Here is a 27999-nt window from a genome sequence, read left to right as displayed (position 1 = left end):
TCAATAAAGACTTTTAATCACTGTATCCTGTACTGTGCTGAAACTAAATACAATCCTATTTCATAAAAAACCTGTGGTCACTCAGGGACATCAGTTTCAGTCTACTTCTGAGTCACGTGTGTCCCATCCAAAAGCCCCTCACAGTGACAAATTCAGTATTAGGCTTTAGCAAAAGTAAAAACAAAATGTGATCTGACTGTTGAACTCATCAACAGGGCTGGAGACCAGAAAGGGTGGGCAGCATGCATGTTCCTCTGCACAAAATCTCCTGGCAAAGTTTGCACACGAAGGGGACCTCAGCTGTTGGGGCAGAAGTCTCAGCAGCAATGTCGCAAGAAACTCCTCGTATCCAAATCAGATTTCTTCAGATATTCATTGCCAGGTTGATAAACTAATGTTGGAAGAAAGGTCAACATTACAATAAATGATTTCTGGTCCTTCTCCCTCCCCCTCCCTTTCCTCAAATGAAAGAGAAATGTTCAGAAGCAGTGCCATGCTCTGAATTGACCCCATGTAGGGAAGAGGACCTTTGCTCACTAGGCTCTTATGTCCTGTCACTAAGGAGAGACCTCAGCCAGATCTCTGCCAAGAGGCAGATGTTTCCAAGCACTAGATGCTGATAATGGCAGTGATTTTGTTTGCATCCCGGCAGTCCAGACTGGCTCCCACATTTGTTGTGCCAGGGAATTCATTGTGCCTTGCCCCAGGAAGCTTTGGGTTAGTGTAAAATGTGAGGCAACCCACAAAGAGAGCACAAGAAAATAAGGAGCTTGTGCTGAGCAGTGTGAGAAGCAGACGATGGACACATACAGGACAGGCTGATCTGAACTCCCAGGGGATTCAGAAAAAGTGAAAGACACTCTGTGCCTATCTGCTGCTTCCCCTTCCCCCCCATTGAGAACTGGCACGAAAGGAAGGAAAAAGCAGAGAATCCAGAAAGGGGGATGGGAAGATGTCAATATGCCACGGGGCAAGAAAGGAAGGAAATAGCATGTGAATATGCAGTAAAATCCCAGCCCTGCTGAAGCCTATGGCAGATGCCCCCTGCACTCTCACGGACACAGACGTCTGTGACATGCAGAAATACTCTGGTTCTTACAAGAGAACAAAATTCTAGAGAAGCCCCATCCTTTTGTCAGTGTTTATGAAGCTGTGCTCATACCTCGCCTATATTCAGGTTAATGAACTCCTTGTTTTTCACACTCAGTGCTTGGAATACTCCTGAAATGAAAAACAGGACACTGATGCTATAAATACACCTCATTCATATTCATACATGACTCCCCATCCCACAACGACGGGTGGCCATGCCAAGGAGAGGGAGGGCCTGGTGCAAAAGTGGCTCACTTAGGATTGGTTGTTGGTGGTAGCTGCTCTGACAAAATGAAGCCCTTGCAAAAGGAAAAGTCTTGCTGACTTAAGGCCTTTGTGCAAGTCTCACTTCAGGACTTGAATGGAAGAGGGTGTCCTGGATGTGCTAAGCAGTTGGATTTGGATGATACTCCAAATTGAAGCCAAGCAAATTGCATTTCTTTATGTATCTTATTTAACTTTTCTCTCTCAGTAATTTAGTACTTCTATTGCCACAGATCAAACCAGAAACTGAAGAGAAGAACAAAACAAAAAAAAATCAGTCAAGAAAGTTGATTTTGCTTCTCATAGAGTGAGTTACGTTGATTTTAATTTGGAGCCACACTGAAGATCACTTCAACATTTATCCAGCCATTTTACCTATCTCTACTACTGCTGCTCTGGAACGAGAGTGACCCTATGCACAAATGAACTGAGGCCTAGGGTGCCTCGACCTACAGGGAACGATATCTTCAGCCAAAAGTGGACAAGTTATGTAGAAGGTACAGGAGATACCTGCCCAAGTGCATGTCAGTTATCTCTTTGCATGAGGGACAAACAATATTTGAACCTTGAACTTCTGTGATCCCAAATTAAGCCTGTGGGTGAGCCACAAGAAAAGCTATAACATGGACTTTGCCAGCATTCTTTACATGCCTTCTACGTTGCTGCAGAGTTTATGAAGCAGGCTCTGTTCACATGAGGAAATTTTCCATTAGCAGCAGAACATTTTTCACTTTACAGGAGAAAAGCCATCCTAAAAGCAAATGCTAAGCACAGCTCTTTTCTGTTAGCCATGTGCACACTTGATCTCAGATATTGTGCAATACGCTCAATGACAGTCAAAAGTGGAACTTCTTTTTTTCAAAGGGGAAGAAATTCCAGAGGAAGAAGATACTCACGACTTGCATTCTCTAAGCGAATTAAGCAGTTCAGAAAATCGTCGAATTCAATCTGGAACTGTTCATCAGAGTACCGGAGGACAATCAGTTGCAGCAGGTAGTTGTTGAGTTGGTATCCTTCCCAAAGACACATGCACAAAGGAAAAGTGAGCAACCTTGTAGGTCAGGGAGGAATCTGCAGATCTCTACCAACTAATCTTGAAAACCAGTTAATGGGAGGATATTCTGTGGAACACATCCATCCAGAAAGTGATCTGACCACAAAGTTCTTTAAGCTTGCAATGAATAACAAACTCTGAACAAGAAATTTTGCAGTCATTGCAGTTTCTGATCAATGTATTTTTTACTATATGAGGGACCATTCTGTTTCCTTGAAATTTGGAGGAATTTCTGCAAAACTAGGTGCTTTAATATAAATAATTTGCGATGCAATACAAATGCACTGACTGCTCTTCATAACAAACAGCTTACTGTTCCTCCAACCCTTGAAAGGAGACAGACTCTGACGTGGTTTGTTGCAGGGTCTAACCCTGCATGTGTGCAGCCCTTTGAGTTTAACAGAGCTCAATAAAAGTGTCAGGACTGCTCTGACTGACTGCCCTGTAGGGTTGGGGATACCTGAGGCAAAGTTTGTCCACTCAGTGTCCTCTCTAGGTGGCCAGGTCCTCTCTGGGGTTTAGACCTCCTCTCTGTTCAGGGGCATTCGGCCTGCATAATTGTTTTCAACTCTCTTCACCCACAGTAGATCTGCCCGACGGGTTTCCCAGGTAAAATGCAGTGCTGTCTTACCTGCAGCTTTAAGAGCACTGCGAAGCTCATAGGAGGACATGGAGCCGGATTTATCAAAGTCAAATTGAAGAAAGATATTCTGTTACGAAAGGAGCGCATGGGAAGTTCAGTATTTGCATATGAAAGGGAGCAAAGATATGGCATAGAAAGGCAAGGTGTTTATCTCTACATAGCATAAACATTTAAGAAAGCTGACAAGACTCTGGTCTAGATCTGGTCTGATTTTGTAACTGAGGAGTAAATCTGGATCCAAATTCTGTTTGTCATATGAATAGGTTGTTGTGAAACTTAAACAAGTACTGCCAAACCCAAGCATTCAAAAATAATGAGTTGCTCTTCATAAAAAATTCCATGATTTTTTAAAAAGCGATTTTTATCTGGGAAGGATGTATTATTCCTTGTCTTTTAACCGATGCACTCTCTTAATCTCTTTTTATGTTTTTCTCCATAATTCTGAAGGCTAGAGACAAATTGTTTAACATGAGGTTAAGGTTGTCAGTTACTCATTTGCTTCTAGGTATAAAAGATCTAAATGGCTAAATTCACGTTTACAACCAAGACAACTGGTACAAACGGTTTGAATTTTGACCTAAACATTAAATAATTATTAAGCCGAAGTTAAATTCTGTCCTTTTAATGAGACCACAAACACGACTCTCCCTTGGAATACGAATTATTTAGATCTGTCGTCACATTCAGCTTCAAATTTTCCAGCAAATATACGTGCAAATCTTCCTACAGGATACAATGATTTCTCAAGCCCCCTTGTTAAAAAACTATGCATCTTTTGTTAAAAGAGATGTGGCATTAGTACCCAGAAAAACTGTTTGCCATTTCTGATGGGCTAGACAAGAAGCATAGAACTGCATATTTTGAATGCTTGGGTGAAGCATGAATTCAGAAGAAACTATTAATGACCATGAGGAAACAATTATGATGTCTTTATTTGAATATCCAGTCTGTGGCCTGATTCTGCAAGCCTGCCTATTCTTACTGCCATATACAGTGGCAGGGAAATGTTTAAAATTAGAATCAACACTTTCCCAGACTTTAGTACAGTTGACTCCTGAGAGATCAATAATGGAAATGCAGTGACTTAGGAAACGATTCTTTTTTACTAGTCATGAATCATCACTTTCTTCTTCTGTACAACAGCAGTAATGGAAACTCCTTAAGTTTCATTTTGATTGGCTTGCTTATTAATGCCTGTTGCATTCTTTATCCCAAACATAGTTGATTTGCTTCCAAAAATCTCTGTTATTTCCAGAAAACCATTATGGTTTAACATCATGGAAAGCTAAGAATGTCTTTGACTATCCAAAACAAGCCCCCATACTTTTAAAACATTTGTTTCGAATTAAAATTCATGGCTCGTAAACACTCCTGTCTCTGCTTTTGTCTGCGCATACATAATAAACTATGCAGGAAATAGCTAATGAAATGGAGAAACAAATACAATGAATAATGTCACCTACTATCCATTTCTTCAATTTTTCCCAGAAAACTTTGAACTCACTAAATTCCAGTTTCCCATTGCCACTGGTCTGATAATCTGAATTAAGGAAAAGGTTTTGTTACATGAAGGCCCAAAGTATTTCTGAATTTATCACCACTGTTCATTTAAGTGGAAAATGTTAAGTTGCCTGGAAAGCGTATGGTTCTGCTGAAACCACTGTTGGGACTTCTCATGAGGTGCAGCTCGAGCAGCTCTAGTCATGGTTGTGGCTGGGATGCTTGGGGAACATTATGTGATATAAAAACACAGCTGAGCAATGCAGGCTCCACAGGAGAAAGAAAGACAGATTGTTCTAAGGCAAGAACAGCTTTGGATGTGAATGGGATACAAATGATTCAGAGGATTAAACTACCTGATTAAAATAAATTGCTACTGTACTCGAAGGAGTTAGTCAACCAATGTGCTATTCAGTACTTTTATCTAGAGACCAGGCTCTGCTACAACGGCTCAGCCAAAAATTAATGGGAGTTGTGGGGTGAGGCTGCCAAAATCTGGTCCTTATGATCTGAAAAAAATGTCTGTATAGGAGTTCTGAGAGGCAGTGATTAGATCTGCCTGGCCTTCCCTCTGCCTGAAGTATGAAGGCCTTAATACTTCTTTTATTGAGTTACTGATGTCACCCAAGCACACTTGCAGGGTGGGGCACTTGCTCTGAAATGCTAAGTAAGGAATGGGCCCAGTCCCCTTCCCCTTTCCATCTTACTTGCCAGGACAAAGCCCTTGCTCAGCAAGCACTCATGAAGGTCAAAATGTGCCACGTGGGGTCTAGCTAATGCCTGCCATTATTTAAGCACCTATACTGGTTACATTATTGAGGGCACCCACAGATCCCAAGAATGTTCTCACTCCTGCAAAAAGTCTGTCTTTTTAACCAGCCAGATTCTTCTTCCTGGGGTCATGTAGAACTTTGCCCCTGCTCTGCACCACCGCATGGTAACTGTAGCCAGGGAATTTGGTGGCATATGACACAGAGGGGACTCTGCCAGCCTTGACCTGAGTTTGCATTCATGTCATTTGCTCCCCCATTGTGCTCCAAATGCCCAGAGTGGGATGGTTGTGTTTGTGTTCCTTGTGCTTCCAAAGCAGAGGAAAAGACGTTTCCCCATTTATTCAAAACTATGCAGAGATTTGCTTGGAAGCATTGCAAATCACGGAAACTATTTAGTTATATCCTAAATAGTAAACCTAGGACTGCTGCCATGCTCCTGGGTCAAGTGCAGACCCTGGCTCTGTCCCAATACCATGTAAGGATGAGATATGAGCATGGACTAGCTCCCTACTGAAGGTTGGTTTTTAAGGGAGAAAATTTAGGACTAGTCCCCTGTTTCTCATTGCATATGCATGGTGACTGATCTGCACTGAATTTTAACACCATGGACACAGCTTTAACAGGATAAAGTTTTGTCTGTTTTCGTTTTCTGTTAGAAATTTTTGAGAGGTTGTTACCTCTGTCATGGACTGCAGCCACAAAAGCAAAAGATAAGAACTTCTCAGCTAAACAAGCAAGACATAAACCAAATGTTAGAGACTTGCCTTGTTAGGACGATACCTGTTTTGCCTCACATGTAACAAAATTGTCTATCAGGAAAGCATGCTGCAAGAAACAGCTCTACCTGAGGAGATGCCATGCTAAGCAAACTCAGGCACCAGAACATTGCAAAGGACGAATCTGGTGAGGAAGTACCAGGGCTGTGATTCATCTCACCTAATGTCTGAGCAATCATTTAGCATCCCTCATAGTTAGGTGCATCCAGAACAAGCATAATTATGCCACCTTTTTTGCTATCTACAAAAGAAGTCTAGAAAGCTAGCTTAGATGTAGACATCTACACCACAAATTCCTGAATGTGGACAGACAACTCTCGCCCACATGTCTGCTTCCTGGAGTTCCAGGAGCTAGCTGAAAGACCAGATTTTCCAGCTTTTAGTCTGTTTGTCAGAAAAACCACAGCTTTGATATCAGTAATTTTCAGCACTCTGCTGATCCTTAATTTCTGACCCGTAACTTGCATGCACAACTCTGGTGAATTAAACCCTCCAGACAACAGACTTTTCTTAAGTTATCACTTCTAGGCCTTTTTCAAATAAACCACAGCTTGAAAAATGCACTGTTCTATACAGAAGTAATTTGAGATTTACTTTTAAAAGTGCTCAACATTAAAGCATCTGCCTCTAAGTCTGAGGTAGAAAATGGTCTGCCTTGAAGATCCTAACCCTAAATTTCAAAAATAAAAATCAGGACCCGGCTTTCACATGATTTTTTTCTTTGGGTGATATTCTGCCATGACATTACCACATCCATCTCTGATACCCATTACAAGTAATGCTATGGACAATTGTATTCAGCATATATTTAGCCTCACAAGCACTTATTTGAAAGGATACATCCATAAGAGAAATGATATTTCGGCATGAAATGAGACTTAATTTCTTGAATTTGATGTTCTTTGCTGAAAAATGACAAAAATAAGAGAGAATTCATTGGGCAAATCTGCCTTTTATAAACTGAAAGTAGAAAATAGGAGTTCATAAGCAGAGATGGCTGGCTCTTAGTCCTCATTGTGAGAGGACCTGCGCACTGGAAGCTCAAGACAGCCCTCACTATAGAGAAGTCACAGTCCAGACAGAAGAGGTATTTACTGGAGACATGACAGGAAATACGGTTCTTGTTTCATAAATCAGGAGATGAGGTTCCGAGAGTAACAGGTTTCCTGTTGTACAAAGGGCCCATAGCAGGGTCATGAACTACATCCAGGTCTTATGAGTCCCAGCTCAGTGCCTGTCTCTCCACAGCAGAGCAGTAGTGCAATGGATAGCTGGCCTCAATGAGCTGATGTGGATCATGGTGGAGGCAGGGCAAGCTCATGGTTAGATCATGGACCAGATGTTCTCCTGGCTTTGCCCTGGCTGGCTGGAGGACACCAGGCAGGAGTCGTAACATAGCCTTTATTTTTCTGCCTGTAAGTGAATTTAAAGGCAGCTTTTATAAAGTTCTTTACAGCCCTTAACTTAGAGGTTATCAGGACTTACTTCTTTTTAATACAGCATTCAGAACATATTCGAGTTCTTCTGCAGCTATCTCCATGTCCTAAAGTAAAAGAAAGAGTGCAGCATCTGTTACTTGAATGTTTCTGTAATTTGACATACCAAAAACCTCAGAAAACACAAACATCACCCATCTGTAGTCTATTGCAAGTCAGGGAAAGAGAATCATAAACCCCAGAAAAGGCTAAAAACTAAAAGGCTGGCAAAACACAGGAGTGCGGCTGTGCGTAAGGCTGTCTGGAGGAAATCTCAAGCGGGAACCATTTATTCAAAGAAAAATAAACTGCAGCTGGATGCTGAACCAAGTAGGCTCCCTCAGAGCTTGAGTTCTAGATTAAGTCTTCCTGCTTGCTCACCAGGGACTGCACCCTTCTCCATCTAGACAGAAGGCATGGTGACATCTGGTGCCCAAACAACACACTACAACTGAGCATACTCCTAAAATAGGTCATTTTCGTTTCACCTGGCCCTGGGTGGGAGCAGAAGTGTCTCCCCTCTTTCTACATCTTGCTATGACCCACAAGGGGTTTGCACTCACCTTTCCTGAAATCTGCTCAAACAGTGCCCGGAACTGCTTTTCTTCTTCAGTTTCTTGTGGGCTTGGTGTTGGGTTTAGAGGCTGCAACGTCAACCATACAAGCCATTATAAGAATTGTAAAACATGACATTTTTCCTGCACATAGCCACTCTATGCATCATGGGACAGTCTTAAAATAAGGTACACATGCTCCTGAATGTTGCTAGACCTGAGGCCTCCCAACCACCTAGCTCCCCAAGAGGAGTCTCACCCCTCTCATTTCCTTCTCCTGGGCGATTGTATAGTGTGCCATTGCCTTGGATATGTCAAAACCAAGAGCACCCAACCTGGAGAAAACCTCTCCTCTCATCCCACCCCTGCACCACTCTGCTTCCTCGGTCCTTGAACAACCACAGCTCTACTGAGCTCTTTCCAGCAGCATCATCCACAGACCTCTTGCCCTTCTTGAGAGCACCAGCCAGAGGTGGCTGCACTTCAGCACATTACCCAGGGCCATCCTGAGCTTGGAAGCACTTTCAGCTGGCTGCCAGATGAATGCCTCAGTGCAGTCGCAGGGGTGTAAGAGTTCAGGCTTCAGTCTACACTGATGAGCAGAGATGCAATAGTGTAGAGCCACTGCTACAGTTGAGGTGGCCATGTGAACAGAGAGGAGTTCTTGGGCCACAAAAAAATGGGGAAGAGGAAGGCAAGAGCACAGCACAAGAAGCAAAGAATCAGGCTTTGTTTACCTACAGAAGATCCAACATGGGTGCTATTTATTGTACTGTCACCAGCGGCCCTCATGACACTGCTTGTCCACTTACACTTTTTTTTGACCACATAGACGTTCCTCACTTCCTTCTCTTCAGGTTTGGATGCAGTCTCTTATTGTTACTGGGACACGTGAACAGATTTATTTTGCTACTGAACATGGCCCTGAGATCCCAGAATTGGAAACACATTTGTTAGCTGGTCCCTGGAGAAGAGTTTTACTAGAGGGACACATGACATCTTGGCTTAGCTTGTTTCCATGGGAAGGCACACCACAATTAACGGCTTATTTGCAGGGACACACTCAAACAGGAGTTGACTCAGACTCAGCTGCAGTTAGTGCTCAGCAGGCAGACCAGGCCATTCAGAAACAAGAAGAATTTAATCATTTCAGTAGGCACAGGCATGTAGCAAGCATTCCCTCCCAAGCCCTGCAGCTATTGATAAGTAAAATAAAAGATATTTGTATGGAAAATGAATGCATGTCTATGGACATTCTCTTGTCTCTTACTTTTTCATAATAAATAAAATTTTAAAAGATGTGAACAGTCTTATGCCTCCCTGGTGCTAACAGGGGTGCTTTCAGCACACCCATGGTGGCTGATACCAGCCTCTGGTGCTGGCTGACGCCAACTGCCTTGAAGCGGATGCAGAAGCATAATGATTATGATTTTGATTGTTGCAGCTCTTTTACCATATTCAGCAGAACTGACTGTTTCAGTCACATACACAAAGCTGGCAATTGTGTAACATTCCTGTGAAACGTGTTTTAGCCAAAGACAGTAAAAGCAGTGTGTGTCGGCTTCTGCTGAGCTATTCTCTTGCTATTTTAACTCTGTAGACTTACCTCAGGGAGATCAATGGCAACGTTTTCATCTAGATCCCTGGAGAAAACAAAACCTTATTTGGTATCTGAAGATATTCAACATCTGCTTGGGGTGGAAGCTTGCTTACTCCATTTTCCAGAAGTTAATGATAAAACTGCATCTTTTACTGAAGAGGTTACGTTTGGGTAGAATTTATCAGACAATCAGATTTTTGCACCGTTTAAATTTTAGTGTGAGCCCTTGAAACAGACTTTAAGCAGGACTCAGGGAGAGAATAGTTGTGCGTGCTGTCTGCTAAAGAATTATTCTCATTCTTTATCCACTGTGCACTCACTTTTTGCTCAATACACTTTTTTAATAAAAAATTATAATTTGGACAAACTTTGGGAGGAAATAAACAGGAAACAAACACTGCTGCATTCATAGATTTCCAAACAGTACCAGGCAGCTAGCAACTCTTCCTTGTCAAGCTTCCAGCAGATTCACCATGGCAAGTCCTATTTCCCCACCTCCTAAACTCCTTTCTAAAAATAAGTCAGGTTTAGCAAAAATGGGCAAAGGCAAAAAAAACATCAGGAGCTTTCCCTGCCAGGACTCTGCTATAGGGCTGGGTGCCAGTAGCCAGACTCTCCCCAGCAGCAACTGGCCTCATGCTCCATCAAGCACCAGAGGTCCTGGGGCTCTCTGCTGACTTACTCAGTGATGGCCTTCTTCTCAGAGAAAATCCTCAGGCAGAAATCTGCCTCCTGGTGCGGCTCAAACGTGGTCGGAATAAGAATGTAATCGCCTGGTGGCAGCTTGAATCGGTTAGATACTTCTCTTAAATTAATGTAGGTTTTGCTCCTGGCCTTGGAGGGGTGGTATCTGAAGAAGTCTTTGCCCAAGTGTCCGTCTCTGCCAGGGCTCTAGGAGGTGAAATGAAGGCAGCGTTGCACTGGCCAAGTTGTGCTGAGGCCATCCTTGCCCCTTTCCCAATCATAAAGCCAAACTCTGCCTGGCACAAGCCTGTCCCCCTGGCTGTGACCCTGAATCTCGTCCCTTCACCCATGTGCTCACACCACTCTAGCTCCCACCTTATGGCAAGGACCCATTACTGGTAGTCCTTTCCCACCCAGCAGGCAGTCCAAGAGGACTCTGGGACATTGTCTTCCTGTTTAAACATTCCCTAGTATTAACTATCACCATCCCAGGTAGGGTGTCACAGAGCAGTGACAACAGATTTGCCAATCCCGGCCTGACTCAGGGACAGGTACCCCTGTGTGTGATGCACCCCAAGAGGCCCATAGGAAGCAACATCCCCTCTCTGGGAGCCAGGCAGGGGATGACAGAATCATGGGGACAAGGAGTCTACCCTGGGAGTCCATGGCCCTCTAGGGACTCCTAAATCATCCTCCGAGAGGATTCTGTCCCAACCACATTAAAATTCTCCCTGGGGCTTGATGTAACCGAGAAGATCATTTTAAGAGCAAGGGCCCTAAAAATACATGAAGACTGGCAGGGGTACAAACCCATAGAAAGATGCTAATACTGACAGTGCAGCTACTGCGCTGCAAAAGCAATGGAGTACCTCATAAATAGAGTAGCCGATGGTTAGCATTTCAGCGCCAAGCTTCTTGAGTTTACGACGATCCTTTTGCATCAGCGCTGCTATGAATGTGCAGTCGTCTTGTCCATCATCTTTCTCTGTCAAATGCAGCTTGATTTGTGGATTTGTCCAGAAAGTCTCTGCCAATGTAAAGAACATCAGTTTCTTGCCTCAGAATAATAATACCACTACTACTATTGAAAAAAAAAAAAACCAACAAAAAACCAAAACCAAAAAAGAAGACAAAAAGGACAATTAATCTGAGGTTTTGCTCAAGTTTAGTTTTTCCATTAGCTGTCATGCTTCTTTCCACTAAGCTCTGCAGAAAATAAGCCAAATCCCAAAGTCCTTCATGGAACTAGGTGTAGAAAAGATTTTAGGCCTGATATTTTATTAAGTTACCATGGTTTAAATAAAGTTGTCAGATGGAATTTTGTTCAAAGTACATAGCTACAGTGATCCCATAGTGATGTTGCCAGTCTGGAGTAACACAGTTCAGATCCACAATGCTACTTCAGAACCGCATAAACATGCTGGCTGAGCTGGATTTTTGTCTCATTTTACACTTCTTGCTGCAGTTTAAGTGACTTATGTAGAGCTAGTCCTGCTCATGCAAACGTAAATGAGAGGCATATTAGATCCAATGAACTTGAGAGCAAAGAAAGCAGCTCTTTTCCTACAAAGTCTCAAGTGTGACTATCTAAACAGTTGTCGTTTTGGCTGGTTTCTGCTAGCTGACACTCAGCTGGCCTGGCCTGCACCCACAATTCTGGCTATGGGGTAGCAGGAGAGCTGGCTGAGGGTAGGTAAAGACTTCAATGCCTGCTTCTCATTTTCACAGCAGTATCTGGTTACCTAGAAAATTTCTACATCCTCCTGCGGTGGATCCCCGGACCCAGCTTCCCTGGTGGATGGTCACCTCCCACTTGTGGGCAGTGCTGTCTTCCAGGGCATCAGGAGTCAGGTTGCAGATCTCAACTTTATCAAAATGCACTTTGAAGTCTTCAAATTTCATCCTGAGCAAAAGACATGGGAAGGAACAGGCAGTCATTCAGTGAAGGATGACCAGCAGAAATGCTTACTCCCCAGCGTCCCAGGGCCAGATCACCAGCTCATGTGGATCTGAATAGTTTCAGTGACTGTGGAGATATGCTGATGTACACCAGGGAAGAAGCTAGCTCTCACTTACTGGGGTGTAAAACACAAGCAACCTTATTGTCTCCGTCTGATTCTGATATCTCTTACACCTTTCTTTTTACGCTATAACTCCGTTGAATTTATTCAGTTACAGTTAAAATGAAAAGAAGTGACGCAGGCACAAAACCTGTGGTGGAAAGAGTTATTTCATCAACACCGTCCTGACCTTAAAGGCTGCATCAATATTGCCAAAGATCCAACCAAAGGACAGCAGGTATCTTTGCGGGAGCTAAGTCTGCGTACAAATCAGCTGTGTGTTCAATGCCAGCTGCATGACAGCACTACAAGAGACACATGGTGACGGACTAGCCAAGCCATGGTATGATTAGCCTGTCTGCACTGCAGTTAAAGTCGCATTTCAGCCTCTGCTAAGGTGCCTAGGCTCAAGTTACTCACCTTCCCCTCCTTTATGAGTGCCTGGGACCTTGTCCAAGCAAAACCACACACAAAACACTGGAGATAAATAGTGTGTTTAGATTTGAGTAGTAGCTCCAACCTGCCCTTGAAAGTGGTATAGACACTGCTTCCTGCTACTGTGTCATGTAGATTGCACTATGTGTATTTTATATCCGTGGCTATGGGAAGGAGGAAGCAAACACCACAATATGGATATTTTTGACCTGCTAGGCTGGGCTGGTTGGAACTAGCCTGCTCAGCATACCAAGAAGCAGATAAGCCATGTGATTTTTATCCAGGAAGTAAAAGGGCAAAAAGATATCAGCAGTCCTGATGTCCAAGGAGCCTGGCGTTCAGGACTGAGCAAACGGCCAAGAGACGCGACAGCCAGAACCAGGCACCACTGGGCTTGGTGTGCAGCCCTAGGCATAAGGAACAGAGAGGGAAGCTGTCTAAAAGACAACAGCTTGCATGGTGGGCAGTGCAAGGGCAGGAGGCCCACACGCTCTAAGACTAAAGGTAGCCTTGGTAGGCTGAACATCCCTCTGTAAAAGGGGAGAGGTATTAGGCCTTTCTGAGAGCATGTTAGCATCCAGATGTGTCCTCTGCTCTGAATTGCTATCTATAAGAGCCCCTCTCTTTCTCATTGGACCATAGAAACAACATACAGAAATTTATCTTCTCCCTATTGTGGACTTCTATAACTATCCTTTTCCTCCAGTGGGTGGTGCCTAACAACAAAATGGAGTAACAGGAGAGGAAAAGCTCTCCAAGACAGCATGTTTATGTGCAGCTGTGGCAGACAGGACCCAGCTAGCCCTCAGCGTAGCTCACCAAACACAGCTAGCTTCATTTTTCTGCTACTTGAGAAGTAGATGTCTGGTGGTATTAATTTACACTTGCTATGGGCCATTTTATAACTTGGTTTCAGCGTGGGAAGAAACAGCAGGGTTTGCTTTCCTGAGCTCTGTCCTCTTTCTTGTTGGCTATTCCCATGTATTGCTAGCCCTAGGCACTGCTACTTCTCACTTTGATGCTCAGTACACTATAGCAGGGGTAGCACTGCAAAATCTGTCTCTAAGAAACTCTGTTTCCTGGCCACACTATGCAATTTTGGGACCTTTGGAAACATGCTGCAAAGCAGATGAAGGAGTTACATCAGATTTGGCTCCTAAGAGGTAAAACACCTGATCTGACTTCTCTATGGCTATCCTGGATTTGTACAGGTGAAGGGAAGAGAAGACTCACCTTCTGATTTTAGGAGGGAAGGGACTAGGGTGAGTGAGAAGATGACATTTAAGCCAATAGCAGGATGCTTTCTTCGCATCTAGTAGAAGCATCTGGAAAAGACCAATCTGAACTGCTAATATGTAGCCGGAATATCTTTGGGGTGGTTAATGAGCTCAGCAGGCCCTCAGCATACTATCATGAAGATTTTCTTCAGTCCTCACAAATACAAAGAGCAAAAGGGACAAAAGGTCTAGTCAGACCACATTTCCCACCTTGGCTACCTTATCCCATGCAGTCCTCTATAACTGTGCTGCCTTTTTGCATTGACTGAAGACACTCTGATGATATGACACTTACCTTGCTTTAAATGTTGCATAGTTTTTGATCTAATTTCCCTTGCTGCCTTACCCTTCCTCCTAGCCTTCCTGTTCCACCTAGGATGAAATCTAACACAATACATGAGAATAAACAGGAATATTTCTTCTTCTCTTTCATTTAATAAAAATGAGCCTGTGTAGGAGAAAAGACCATTGCTTTGTGTGCAGTCAGCATATGGAATAGGCTGGGTCTGAAACCTGTAGCACAATTATAGAAGTTGTTCATGAGTGCATAGCAGGTTTCCTGGGCTCACTTGCAGCTTCTAGACACATTAAGAAATGATGTACAAAAAGCTTGCTGACTGTAAAACTTACTATTAACTCTACTTCAGTAGAAACTGGTTGTGGTCAACAAGGAGAAGAGCCCCATTTCACCTTACCTTATTTGCTAAGCCCAAAGGTAATGAATGTCATGGAGAACATATTTTGAACTCTTTTTTTAAGGTTTCTGAACTCTTAATTACTTTGCTCTCACAATTTCTAGCAGCAAGTTTCAAAGCACCTCGTAAAGATTACCCCAGCTTTCCAGGGAGGCAAGCCAGGTCACCACCAGGAGTTATGAACAGACCAGCTGAAGATCCTCAGCCGCAGAAGCAGGAATATAGCTCATTCACCATATCCTCAGCTAAACTTCATCAGCAAGAACCACAGTAGGAGCAAACCAAAAGCTGGAGAAAAGCATTTATGTTCATTTCTTTCCTCATCTGAACCATTTTGATGTCTTTAGGGACACCTCACATTATTGCTCATGCAAAGTCTGTGTGAAACCTGACGGGGAAACCATCAAGATGTGGCTTAGTGTGGGCAAAGAGACAAACACTCCTTAGAGAAATACACAGAAGTCAAAAGGCATGAGGAAAACTAAGTCTGATGGACTGGGTGGAGGGTTTAGCTGGTATTAAACTTGCCTGACTGGTTTTGGAAGCATTTCTTATCTTCTGCATATGATTTTTGACCACTTAACCCCTTCAGCGGGTATTTCAGTTGCAATGGTTTTTGTTTCTGCTCTGAATGGCTGAGATGCTGGATGAGGAAGGCCAACATTTGTCTGGATATGCTCAACCTCATTGATTTTTATTGACCTTCCAAGGACTTACTTAATCATCAGCTTAGCTCTGTTGGACAGATGACTTTTTCATGAATTTCATTGCTTGTTTGATGCCTATTTGCATACTTGTACTTCCATTACACAGTCAGGCTTTAAGTCATGCCCTATATTGAGAGACTTGCTGGAGTTACTTGGATTCCAGGTAAAGTCTTTGACTCCTTTTCATTCATCTCCAGCTGTAGCCAGGTCAGAAACAGACAAAAAAAAAAAATCCCACAAAACCTTTTTGGAAAAACTGGAAATACCCTACTGCATTTGCAATGTCAATAACAAAATAACTCAAAATATCCTATGTAAAAATTCTTAAGTAATGCGTCAGCCATGGGACCCACTTCCCTCTAGAGCTATCAAAGTTTGGAATAAACCATTTTTTGTGACTTAATGTGCTGCATTGTCTATCTCAAATCACTTTTCAGGCCTAAAGCTGAACTTTGTTTTAACTTGCAGGAAAAATCAGGAGTAGCCCCACTGATTTACCCTAGCCCTCTCTGGATTTACCTCTGTGTAAAAGAGATAAGCATCTGGCCCTAGAAAATGTGACCGGACATATTGTCAGTAGTGCACAGCACGGTTGATACAGGGGAGGATCATGTGCAAGTCAGCCATCTGCTCTGTCTGAGATTGTGAATTTGGCATGAAGAACACTTCACGCTTTTACAGCAATTTCCATCATGGTTTTTTTTTTTTCCATTTAATTTTATCTTTTCTTAAAATTTTCCATCATTTCACACATATCCTAGTGTTCTTTCACTTTCTGTAACAAGCAAGATTGCTTATCAGGACTCCCTTCCCTTCCAGTGTAGTATGCCTAGCATCAACCCTGAAGGCATTTCATAGATGGTACAGTGCAATAAAATGCTCACTTCTATAGACCCTGCCTTTGTTCATAGGAAGGATTTGAAGGGTGTTACATTCATGGGAGACACACAGTATTTGAAATATGCTAATGCCATTAACTAAGCTGACTTTTAAAGTGCTTTTTCTTATTAAAATAGGCATGAAACACACAGAAAACCAAGTAAGCATTCTATCTGCTGTCTGCTAGGCAGAAACTGAACATTTCCTTACAGAGACACTTCTTCCTTATTACTTGTTTTGGCCACTTGCACCTTGATTTCCAACTAGAGCCACACACTTTAAAAACCTGTGGCTTACCAGAACTCTCCATCATCCAGTGCTGCCTGAGATAGGCGTCTCTGCTCTGATGGGCTGACTGAACACCACTGGGGAGAGCTGCAAGAAAGCAAAACCAAGCTTTAATATGGGTATGTGGCAATTAATTTTCCCTGACTCAGAACGACTGGCTGGACATAGCAGCAGGCTGTTCTTCCAGGTGTGTTTTGAGTGGCTCACACAAACACAGGTGCATTTAAGAGGTTTCCCAAATCCTGCTGTCACTCATGGTCACAGAGACCCAACTAATGTAGTTGGAAGCAGGACCAGACCAAAGATCCCAAAGTTGCTCCAGGATGGTCCTGTGTGAGTTATTGCCTGCACTCACGCGTTGGGACTGCTGTCAGGTGTTGGGGTTGGGTATAATAGGGCTATTGGTAAACCTCAAGATTTTGGTAACACCCCTCCTTAAATATGTTTCCCATCTGTAGCACCATCTCCTCTTTTATGTTTGTCGGTAATTTAGGGCCAGATGTTTCTTCAAAACTGAGTCAATGGGAACTGAACAGCCTCCTTCCCTGTACAGAGAGATTTGCCAGAGTAACTGGGGTTCCAGGTAAAGTCTTTGCGTCCTTTCCATTCACCCCTACAACTCCAGCTGTAGCATGTCAAAACCAAACAAAAACCTGTTAAAGCTTTTTGGAAAAACTAGAAATGTCTTACTGCATTTTCAATCTGACATAATAAATGAGGAGTAGAAGGCACCGCGTGTTCAGGTTTTTAATTCCAGCAATGACTGCAAAATGTTGATACAGATTCCTGTATTGACCTGTGAGCCCCTTTGAATCTTGAGTTCCAGAAAACCTCCCAAGTGCAGAATCAGAGCTCTGCTTTGCAGAGACAGCCTTTTCAATAAATATGAATTGCCAGATGCCCATCCTGATCTTAATCTCTCATGTTTTTTGAGATTTAATCACTCATTATATATGCCAATTATCCACATTATTCTTTTTCAAGGTAACAAAGGATCAGAGCTGATGTGGAAATATTTCATTTATTTTTGAGCCACGTTAAGGACAGGGAATTCAAAGTAGTCCTACAGATGACTACATGTCTCAGCAATCTTAAAGGGCCAGGCATCTGTGTGAATAAAAAGAACTTAGTAGAAGAAAGTGAAATGAAAATGAAGCCATGCATATGTGCAGAAATATATTGAAAAGCATATGATGGGAGGGAATGTAGCGGGGTTTCTTTCCTATATAATTTTTTTCTTTTGTATTATTTGCACTTTGTTTACTTTTGATAGTAAAACCAGTCTGGTGTTCAGACCAGTCCTGTGAGGTTTTAGGTCCTTCCACAACCTTGCTGGGTAACACATGGAGAGGATCTCATTTAACAGTCATATATAACCTGTAAGGTTCCTGCCTAATCCTGACATGTTTAGAAATCCAGAGCAGTAAAAGAAACTAGATACCTATAAGCTACTTAGAAGGGGTAATACAATATCAGTTTGCAGCTTATCTGCAGTAGGACGAAGTACGGATGTTGTGTTACAAGTAGTACAGCAAAAGGCTTGCAAAAAATAAACAAAAAACCACTACAAATGTGTAATTTTTTCCAATTAGGAGTGTCTTAAAATTAACTTATCCCATTTATATTAATGCATGATTTTTGCTAATGCTAGATTTTGGGAGCTAAACCACCTTGACAGTGTCCCCATAATTAGGCATCTTTGAAAATACTGAGGGTGACATGTTAGTATGGCAGTAGTACTGTTATGCATGTGCAAACTCTTGATGTAATTTTCTGTGGAATAGCTGGGGCTGCAGAGAGCTAGCTGTGGAGCAGCAGCTGGGATTTGGCCTTTGTGAGGCCAGCATGTATGGGACAGCGCACGCACTTGTCACTCCAAGGGCCGTTCCACTCGACCTGTCCCCAGGGGTTCCTTATCCTTATGAGCTGCACTTGCCGGCCCAGGTAGCTCACCTGAGGAAGAAGAAAACAGAGAAAATAGCACGTGTCAGTAGCTAGGGAGCGGAATTTCTCCAGTGTGCAGAGGCTGGGCAAGCTAATGTAACAGCTGGGCAAAAGGTGCAGACTGCTAGGGGAGATGTGGGAGGGAAAGACAGATGTGAATTTGGATGACTCCCCCAGGATAACTCCCCCTGTCACCTGAGGTCAAGGGGCACTCCCTTATCTTTCCCCCAGGTCGCTCCTTGCCCCACACTGCTGAACATACCTTATCGATGCCAGTCACGGAGTATGCGTGGCCCTTTATAAGGCCAAAGGGGGTTTTGGCTTCTGACTCGGCAGCGCTGCTGGTCTGAAATATGGGGAAAAAATGTGAATATCTCTCTTCAGAGTGAGATCACAAATGGTGCCAACTGGTCCCTTCCAAGCATCAGGTGGGAGGTCAGCAGCTAACCAATACTGGGAACAGGGAACTTGTCTGTCTGCTTAATGCAGGCAGTGATGGTGCAATGATGCCCTTTGAGGGAAAGAAAGGATTTTTAAAATTTTTTTTTAGCATTGTTAACTCAGAGGGAAAATAAGGTGGTTCCAGGCTGAAATACCTTCCCTCCCCCTGTGACTTTGTATCAACATCATCTACATTACCAGGATCTCAGTCTTAACTCCCATTCAAGTGTGATTTGTGTCAGCTAAGGGATAGGAAAAGGTGCTCTCAGACTGAGATCAGGTGTTGACCTGGTCTCATTTCTTGTAAAAAGACATTGACGGAATGGTGATGGCAGCGAAGGGTCCCATCAGCCAGCTGAGTATCGCACTCTTTCTCTAGTTCGATAAATATTTAATTAGTCTTTGCAAGCAGCAAAGCTTCATCAGGAAAGACAAGGAAACTCAAACCCAAAGTTGAGAGCACAGTCTTGAGTAAAAGAGAGAGCTCGTGGTAAAGCTCTGCTTTCAGTCAGTCAGGCAGCGGATTTGAGACAACAGGTATCCCTCAGCCTGGCCAAATGTTGAATGATAAGGCTCACGGACAGAGGGCAAACAAAAACCTCTCTCCTTCTCCCAAAGCCTGGACACTTCCTTTGCCTTAGTTACAAGTGCCCCAAAGGGAAACGAAACGTTTTGTGCTTGGTAGGATTTTTCATTTGCTCTGAAACCTTTTTCTCCAGCTGCTTATTCTGGTGGAGAAACCTGTCACACTTTTGTTTCTGAACTGCCTTTCCCAGTGAGTACAGTCAGCAAGGAACAGCAACGGGGCTTTCACTCTTGCTGTTGAGCAGCTCAGGCATTTTTCATCAGAAAGCCAAGGACACACACATGGATGGCTCCTTTTACCCTGGCTCAGACACACTGGCAGAGCAGTATAAGTACCCTGTGCAGGTGCTACCTTTTTCTTTGGGAAATCTGGAGGTTTTAGTCTCTGGAGGGATAAACCTGTCGTATCGTAAGCCCCAGCCCCTGTTTACAAACAAACACACTGATCCTGAAAATTGTCTTGAGTCCCCCAGTTCCCCACAGGTGTTGTTACAGAATGCAGGGCTGAAAAAACCAATTTTGTAGTCTCTTGAACCAGGAAGTCCTCAAAATGCTATGGCAAAAAGCTTAATGCTAAAAATGACCATATAAGTTAGGAAATAAAGTTCACTCTCACTGAGTGTTCATACTTATGTCATTATTGCCTTAAATACAGTGGCCATCACCTGCTGAAAAGTAATGAATCCTTTTCTTTTAAACAACTGTACTAAGAACTACATTAACATTACATATCTATCAGTTCACAGCTATTATTTGCAGAGTTAAGTGCATATCCAAAAAACTTGTCACCAATTTAACCAGTCTTTAAAAAGTAGGGGTTTTTTAATGTGGAAACCACAAAACTGAACTGAGAATTTCAGTCCACATTTTTTACTTACATCAATAGAGCAGCCCACCATTGAGCATCTTTTCAGAGCTTTCTCCAGGATTTCATAGAAGTTGTCAGGAGCCTTTTTAACGTCATACATTTCTCCTACGCCCCCAGTGAAATCCTCCATAGCTTCGATTGTACTGCCTCCTTTCAAAGCCTCATAGCTGCCATTCAGTCTGGAAAACACAGGCTGACTGTGAGACATACTTTCAAAACTTCAAAGATACACATATTTGAGAGCTAAAACACAGGCGTAAAATTGCAGCAATGGCGTTGAAATCAAAAGAAGTACCCCAGAATGTACCCAGGATATATGGGAGGAGTATTGGGATCACTTTGCTTTCCTTGTTAGTTGCATTTTTAATTTATAATGTTTCTCCATATCCTTAAAGCTTTCTTTAGTGCCAGTCATCAAGTTGGCAAGGACTGAATATCATTGGGTGTCCGCGGCTTGCTGTCTGCCAAATCATTTAAAAATACAGTTAGCCAGAACCATCAACTGGGGTCTCAGCAGAGATGCAAATGGCAGGATTCAAGCTTTGATCCAACTCTACTGCTATCAACTAGGGTTGTATTGATGTGCTAGAAGCTGGACCAGCTCACAAGAGACAGACATAACGTCTTTAGATCAGGGCAGCAGCAAACGCGAAAAACCCCACCACCAACAACCAAAAATACTGGATAGAAGCTGCTCACTGGAGTTGTGAACAATATATGTACAAATTGTGAATAACGTAGGTACAAATAGCCAGTTATGTATGCGCAGCATGACTTACTTGGCATAGGCTTTCTCTAGTAAGGCACTCCAAAATTCGTTGCGTTCAGCTGAGTGCAAGAAAACCAACCGGCCTTTGAAGGTGGGTAGTCGGTCATCAATTACGACATCCAGCCACTCGTTGTGCTGCCAAAACTATTTAGAAATGATGGGGCATGAGTTTGCTGACAGCATGTTATTTCCTGAGCATAAGACTCTGGTGTCCCAACACTTCTAACTGTAAGTTAGTGACTATCATAGGCTTGATTAGAAGTCATATGTAAATTGTCTGTTCTCACTATACCATGTTAGGCTGCCCTGAAGGAAGGGTAATCTATCTTAAGAAAAGACTAAGAGTATAAGTGTAGAGCTGTACTGTAGCTCCTTGTCTGGATAATGCTCCTCATGTGGCTACACAAGTGGTCACTACATGATTCAAGACATCTTTAAGACACACATGTATTACAGAGCCCAGTCCAACTCCTTTAAGGCCTTCGATCCTAAGTGGGGTTTGTGTGCCCAGGAAAATGTGAAATGATTTCTAAAGCCATATATCTCTTTTCAGAGCAGAAGTGGCTATGAGCGTGCATGTGGGAGGCTGACGTAGGCCTCTAGGTTGTTTCTCAAAACATGAACAACCATGTAAGCTCAGCAATCCCTGTTTTTTCAAAATCTTCTCTGCAATAACCTTCAACCCCACTGCAAAATAGACCATGACATGTAATGACAGAAATGTGTTCATGCTGTGCCAGATATTCATCTTACCTGGAAATGAAATAATCCAGCATAATCTGGCCCAAAATTTTGATCCAGTGGCACCACTCTTGCTAGTGTTTTTTCATTCAGTGTCAGAGAAGCTATGGCTGCTAATAGCCAGCAGTCACCTGTGCATTGAGAAGCAGGGAAAAACCCGTCATTATCTTCCCTCAAGAGGAGAAGGTGGTGTAAGGGCCAGAGGAGACATTATTGCAGTTAGATGCCCCCCTCTTGAAATCCAAAAGAGAGCCTATGTGTCCCCAGGAAGCATGCCCCTGCTTTGGCGGGGCAGACTGCACTGCAGTTTGGAGGTGCTGGTAGACAAAAGGCTCTCTTGGGCTCACAGTACCCTTATGTGGAGATCCTTCCCTGATCTTGAATCCTAACCGTACCAGGATGGTCCCTGTCATGGATGGGAGTGTGCTACCAAAGAGGTGGCTGCAGGCAAGGTGAGCATGGGCAGTACCTCCAGCTTCACTGCTCCCATCAGTTCAGGAGGGACAACATCCTCTCATGTGTGAGGATATTCCTGCTGCTCCTCAGGGGGTGTAGGCGTGAATGCATCCACTCAGGGGGAATCACTCACCAAGATCCCCTTGGCAAATGTCAGTTCTCGTGGCTCCTCCAATGATAAACTTGGGATCTTTGACAATGTCCTGTGAGAGTGGGAGAGAGACACAGAAATGACTTAGAATGTGCCAGGAAAATATCACCGTCATTCTCAGCCCAGAAGTGCAGCATGGTGTGCGCCACATGAGCTATATTATCCTGCAGCAGTGTAGCCGCCACAAAAAACTAGGTGGTGAATCCTTGCTAATTAATTACTGTGTAGAGCAATTAAAGAATCAACTATCCTCGTTTTTTCATGATTAGTTGGCTGCTAATAAATGGCTGGCACTCTTTATTCATCTGTAGGCAACTGTCAAAATATCATAGCACAACCTGCTCCAGAATCTCAACATTAGGCTACAAAACTGCTTAGTGGGTTTTTTTTGTTTGTTTTCCCCCAGTGGCTGGAAAAACTAAAATTGGCAGTTTACCTTTAAATGCACTGTTAAGACTTTATTTACATGCACATAATAACTGGAACATACAGTGTCTGACAACCATAAGACCATTTCCTTCTCAAATAAGCAAACAACAAAGGTAGACTCCAGCCTTGTTTGTTAGGAGGAGTTAACACTACCCACCCTTGTGTGCTCAGAGGTCAGAGGGACTGGTGCTCATGGTGGCATTAAAGCAATTCTCAAGTATTCATTTGACTGTTTTAGTTCAATTACTGGTGGCACAGCTGGGGAGAAAAATTACAGTGGTAACAGATACATGTGGCAGGAATTCCCCTCTCTTCTCCCCTTTCCCATGAGATGTAAACTGAATTTAATTGATTGAACTGAATAGAAAAGGGAGGAGGAGGGTATTTAATGTATTACTAGAGGAATATGCCTGTAGGTAATCAGTTTGCTCATATACGTTTTGCAGACCCTATGGCACGAAGCAGACTCTTCTGCCTAAGTGGCAGAAGCTTGCAAAAAAAAAAAAAAAAATTAAAGAGGGGGTAAAACACAGAAGAACACATCCTGTCATTTAACCCCTGCGTTTGCTTAGAAGGAAACTGAGTTGGGTTTTGTTCATATTGCTGCATTTTGTGAGATCATCAGGGTAGGATATTGATGGTTTTGTTCAGCTTCCTGCACTTATTGCTGAAGCATCTGCTTCTGGCCACTGCAGGAGCCAGGACACTCTCCTCAGTGAGCCAGCACTGCTTCTGTGAAGCTCACCCTGCAGAGGCAATATTCAGAAGGAAGCTAGTTTGCCTATTGTTTGTTTGCCTTTGCTGGGGAGGAGGTGGCGGCCGGGTTGTGCCTCAGCCACAGGTGCCCTGGGGAGGAGGCACCGCAACACGTTGTGTCCCCAGTGCATAGAGCAAAGGGAAATCAAACAGCAGCTCTTTCTTACCTGGCCCGCCTGCTTGTTAAATACACTCCAGTCCTGTTGGGACTGGACATGGACAATAAAAAACACAGCTCATTGCTTTTAGACATAAATATTACAGTGGCTGATAAAGTAGCTGATCTTCAATAACATGCCTCGTTTTAGCTTCCTTGCTTCTGGGGAACATAGTTCTCATGGCAAGAACTGTATTCAGCTGTTACTAAGAAAATCCATGTGTTAGCACGGTACGAGATAAAAAACCTTTCCACTGACATGGGTCTGAACATTAGATTCATGGCTCATTGCTTATTACACAGCTCTGCAACTGATGTATGCAAAAATATATTCAGTCATTTCCGGTGTCTAAAGCAAACAAAAATAATAATAGAAAAATCAATAAAAAGGAATTGAAAGGGTTTTGACTGGACCTGTGCCACATTCTCTGCTACTGAAAGAAAACCACACTCTACAGTTTTGGAGTGGACGTTGCAAAAATAATACTAATTTTAATAGGATTTTCAGACTGGATGGTATAATGATGTGTATTAGGGCTTTCAGCATGTTAAAGGACAAAACTCAGAGATGGATCTTACATTCACACACAGCATACAGTAATTCAAATGTTCACTTGCACAAAGATATTGCCTAGAAGTAGGGACATGTAGCCCTCAGAGGGTGAAGCAAGGTCACCTGTGCTTCTCCTGACGCTACATCAAGCCTGTGTTTCTTGTTTTCTCAAAGGAAAACAAACTGCATTCTCTGTGCCTCTGTCTCACATTGGTAGAGGGGGTACATGGAAACCTAGGAAAGGCTGAGGGTGAGGCTGTTTAGTTGGCTTTACTTCTGTGATTGCATTTGCCTGGTTCCAGCATACAGTAGCCGTCATACCAGTTGCCAGTAGCTGTTCATATTAGGAGGATTTCCTTCTTACTTCCTTCTGTAGACCACGAACTCATTTGGCATTGGTAAAACACATTTGTCTGTCTTTTTTTTTTTTTCATTCTTCAACTTATATTTCTAACTTTCACACACTGAACTGTTGACTTTACCCCAGCAGCTGAATTTAGATATAAATGAAGAATGAAAAAATGAAGGGAAAGGAAAGGGAAGGAAAAAGGGGAAATACAATGAGAAAATGGTCTTCTGTTCTTCAGTGTATTCTAAGATTTTGATAAGCCACATTTTCAAAGGTTTAAATGGTATTGAAAAGGGATTGCTAAACAAAACTGCTAGATACATTTCTGAATCTTAGAGCACTTAAGATTTATGTAGAAAGTGAGATATTCATCTGGTGCAGATCCAGGTAGCTCACTGATTGCAGTGTCAGGTTTACAGATTATGGCTAGCTAAGGGTCTTGTTCACACTGTGTACAAATGGGTATATGCATGTCAAAATAATGAGAAAGACTTCTGTGCTCTCATGACTAAAGATTAAACTCTAACAGAGTGTAAATCTGAAGACTAACATTATTTGGCCCTCCAATTACCCGCAATTATGTTACATTTCATCCAAGCTACTGTAAAATACCGGTAGGAGAGGCAGTCAAACCAGTCAGTGTGTAGTTTGAGCACAGATACCCTACGCAGAAGTCGTGTTCCTGTGCTCATCCTCTCTGGCACCACACATTTGCCAGCTGAGCTGTGGCAACTAACCCGGCACGTGCTCTAGGCCTATATCCCATTTGCAAAGTAAGAAGCATTAACTTTGTTAAAGTTTTACAGTACCTTTATTTTGCTGCTGTTCCTGATGGTAATAGAGATGAAACTGATTTAGCTTAAATGCTCATGAGCCAGAGAAGAGCATGACTAAAACCCTGTTCTTACATATCCTTTCAGCCTCCCCTGAGCTTTGTTTCTCACTGTGCAGCTCACAAAAGTTCACCTTTTTGCATGGTGGGAATTGGAGTGTAAAGGCAGATTCTGTTTCAGGTAACTTAGTCATCCTGGAAAGGTTTCCAATTCAGTGTACAAAGATCCTGAAGAAGACTGTGACAACCACAGCAGGCAGACTGCTCTCTGCTGTCCCTAGGTACCACATGCAAGGACACACAAGCTCGCAGCTGCTCCTGGTCACATTTTACAGCAAAGTTTAACTGTTGTGAAGCCCCAAATGGAAAAAAAGGACAAACTAGCACCCAATGGCTGGCCAAAGGAAAACTGTTCTTTCTGATGTAGTGTCGTAGGCACTTGCATTTTTGATGCTCACACACACACTCCAGAGTCACCACACCAAAAGCACCTCAACCCCACAGCCCTATCCTGTGCTTGGGGGGCAGCCCCACAACCCACCTGTCTTTTAGGACATAGGTAGGCAAGGCAGGCAAGTGTCTGCAGAGGCTGCTCTTACTATATGCAGGAATTTCCTATTTTTTCATATCTGAAACTTGTCCAGGAGTAATAGCTTTAATTCTGCTCTGTAGTGGCACTATGTTAACTATCAGATGCATTTGAATGCCTATCATTGCAGATTAAGTCAAGCCAAAATTTAAACCCTTCTTTAAGCTTATTTTGTTCCTTTTTTCCCTTCGTATCAGTGTCGCCAAAGGAAAGTTTTCTACTAAGGGAAAAGCTTTAAGGCTATGAAGAAAAAAAGAATAAACATCAGTCATCAGCAAAGAAATGAAATGTAGCCACAAATTTTCTGTGGCTATTAGTTACAGAAATAAGTTGGGAGCAGGAACCTGGAGTGATGTTGGGTTTGTGATCTGAGAGCATATGACTAGAGAAGCTTCAGGCTCTTGCTGTGTTACTAATGATTGTTATGCAAGATGCATTAAGAGATACTCATCGAGCCTGTGGCTACTGCTGAACGGCTCAGTAACCATGGCATGTATTTGTAATCTCTCAGTGTTTCATGATGAAAGTGAGCAAGTAAGTGTAACAGTCTCATACTCTGAAAGTTAAAAATTTGGATATTTTTAGGTTTAACCTTAATTATGAATTTCCTACATTAACAACACTTGACTTTTATATAGTTAGAACATCATCATAATGTATTTTACCCTTAATTCCTTGCAAGTCCTCTTATTTTCATCTTAACTTTGCTTTTGTTTGGCAATAATGTAAGAGAAAAGGCTGATTACAAGGTTTTTATGCATGTACACAAATAAAAATGCAAAAAGTGGCTATACAACGAGCTACATCTAAAAAATGGGGTGAAGCCTTCCACCTCCCTGGGTGACGTCCTGACCCCATGCTGCTGCCCCTGAGGTGGGAAGAGTTCCCCCTACATACACTTCGTCTCCCTGAACACACCACATGTTTGGTGCGATCCCAAAGCGTAGCAGCGCCTTACTTTTGGCAGGATGAAAGGAGAGAACACAATGGCATACTCACCCCTGGCCTCTTCCAAATGAAGGGAATAGGCGGCTTTTCACTGAAGAAGAGAGAGGAGTTGCAGGCGGGGAAGTCAGGGTCCTCGAAGAGGACACCCCTGCGCAGGCAATCCTGTTTCAGCTCCTCGTAGGCCTTCCCCGAGCTGTGGGTGGCACGCGCGGTCCCAGGCAGCGTGGGTGCCCTCGGCTTCGAGTCCTGGTACAGGTAGGGCATGGCTCCCTCCTGCCTGCCAGAGAGAGATCCCGGGTTGCAGAGGCTTAGCAGGCAGTGGGGGCAGAGGGAGGGTGGGAAGAGGAGGAAAAAGAAGAGGGAGCAAAAATACCTCTAGCTCCTTATGAAGAAAATAAGGGAGGAGAGAGGCGTGCTGTGTGGGAGCCAGCAATGTCCACCTCCGCTGTACCTCCTTGAACCCCAGCGCGAGACCGACCTCCCAGCTGCTCTGAACAGCGGCAGAGATGAACACCCTGAAAGCAAACAGGGAAGGAAGGCGGCTGGCCCCAGCCGTGCCAGGAGCGGCCAGGTGGTGCCCTGTCCTCCCTGGGGCTGTGCCCGCCTGCCCAGCGGGGAAGGGCGTGCGTGGGGCCCAACAGCGGCGGGCACGGGCTGGGTGGGAGGTTGCCACTG

The 27999-nt window shown here is 43.3% G+C and overlaps 1 protein-coding gene across 3 annotated transcripts; it reads right to left on the bottom strand.

Moving 5' to 3' along the window:
• Positions 1 to 364: 364 nt before the first annotated feature.
• CAPN9 (calpain 9) lies at positions 365 to 27588 on the bottom strand. Of its 3 annotated transcripts, XM_009945891.2 has the most exons (20): positions 27376 to 27588; positions 22694 to 22763; positions 22117 to 22235; positions 21374 to 21507; positions 20605 to 20773; positions 18963 to 19046; positions 18624 to 18709; positions 16766 to 16843; positions 12158 to 12318; positions 11285 to 11442; positions 10414 to 10622; positions 9738 to 9774; positions 8141 to 8221; positions 7588 to 7645; positions 6943 to 7007; positions 4517 to 4585; positions 3042 to 3120; positions 2253 to 2369; positions 1163 to 1221; positions 365 to 391 (listed from the first exon to the last, which is right to left on the bottom strand). In XM_009945891.2, exons 1-20 carry the CDS (start codon positions 27586 to 27588, stop codon positions 365 to 367), a joined length of 2073 nt encoding a protein of 690 aa, XP_009944193.1. The 3 variants fall into 3 exon arrangements, with proteins under 3 accessions (XP_009944193.1, XP_009944194.1, XP_086317143.1); XM_009945892.2 differs by lacking the exon at positions 16766 to 16843; XM_086461017.1 differs by lacking the exons at positions 22117 to 22235; positions 22694 to 22763.
• Positions 27589 to 27999: the final 411 nt, after the last annotated feature.

The sequence above is a fragment of the Leptosomus discolor genome, chromosome 2, assembly GCF_034619465.1.
Source record: "Leptosomus discolor isolate bLepDis1 chromosome 2, bLepDis1.hap2, whole genome shotgun sequence".
Classification (NCBI taxonomy): domain Eukaryota; kingdom Metazoa; phylum Chordata; class Aves; order Leptosomiformes; family Leptosomidae; genus Leptosomus; species Leptosomus discolor.
The sequence above is the reverse complement of the archived record's forward strand: the minus strand, read 5'-3'. Positions and strand labels throughout refer to the sequence as shown.

Bases quoted from the DNA above. Each gene is read 5' to 3' on its own strand.
- CAPN9 (XM_009945891.2), bottom strand. From the start codon at position 27,588: ATGCCCTACCTGTACCAGGACTCGAAGCCGAGGGCACCCACGCTGCCT. The intron at 20,774-21,373 runs GTAAGTCATGCT...TGTGTTTTCCAG, and splicing joins CTAGAGAAAGCCTATGCCAA to ACTGAATGGCAGCTATGAGG. The intron at 10,623-11,284 runs GTACTCCATTGC...TTCACCTCCTAG, and splicing joins TCGGCTACTCTATTTATGAG to AGCCCTGGCAGAGACGGACA.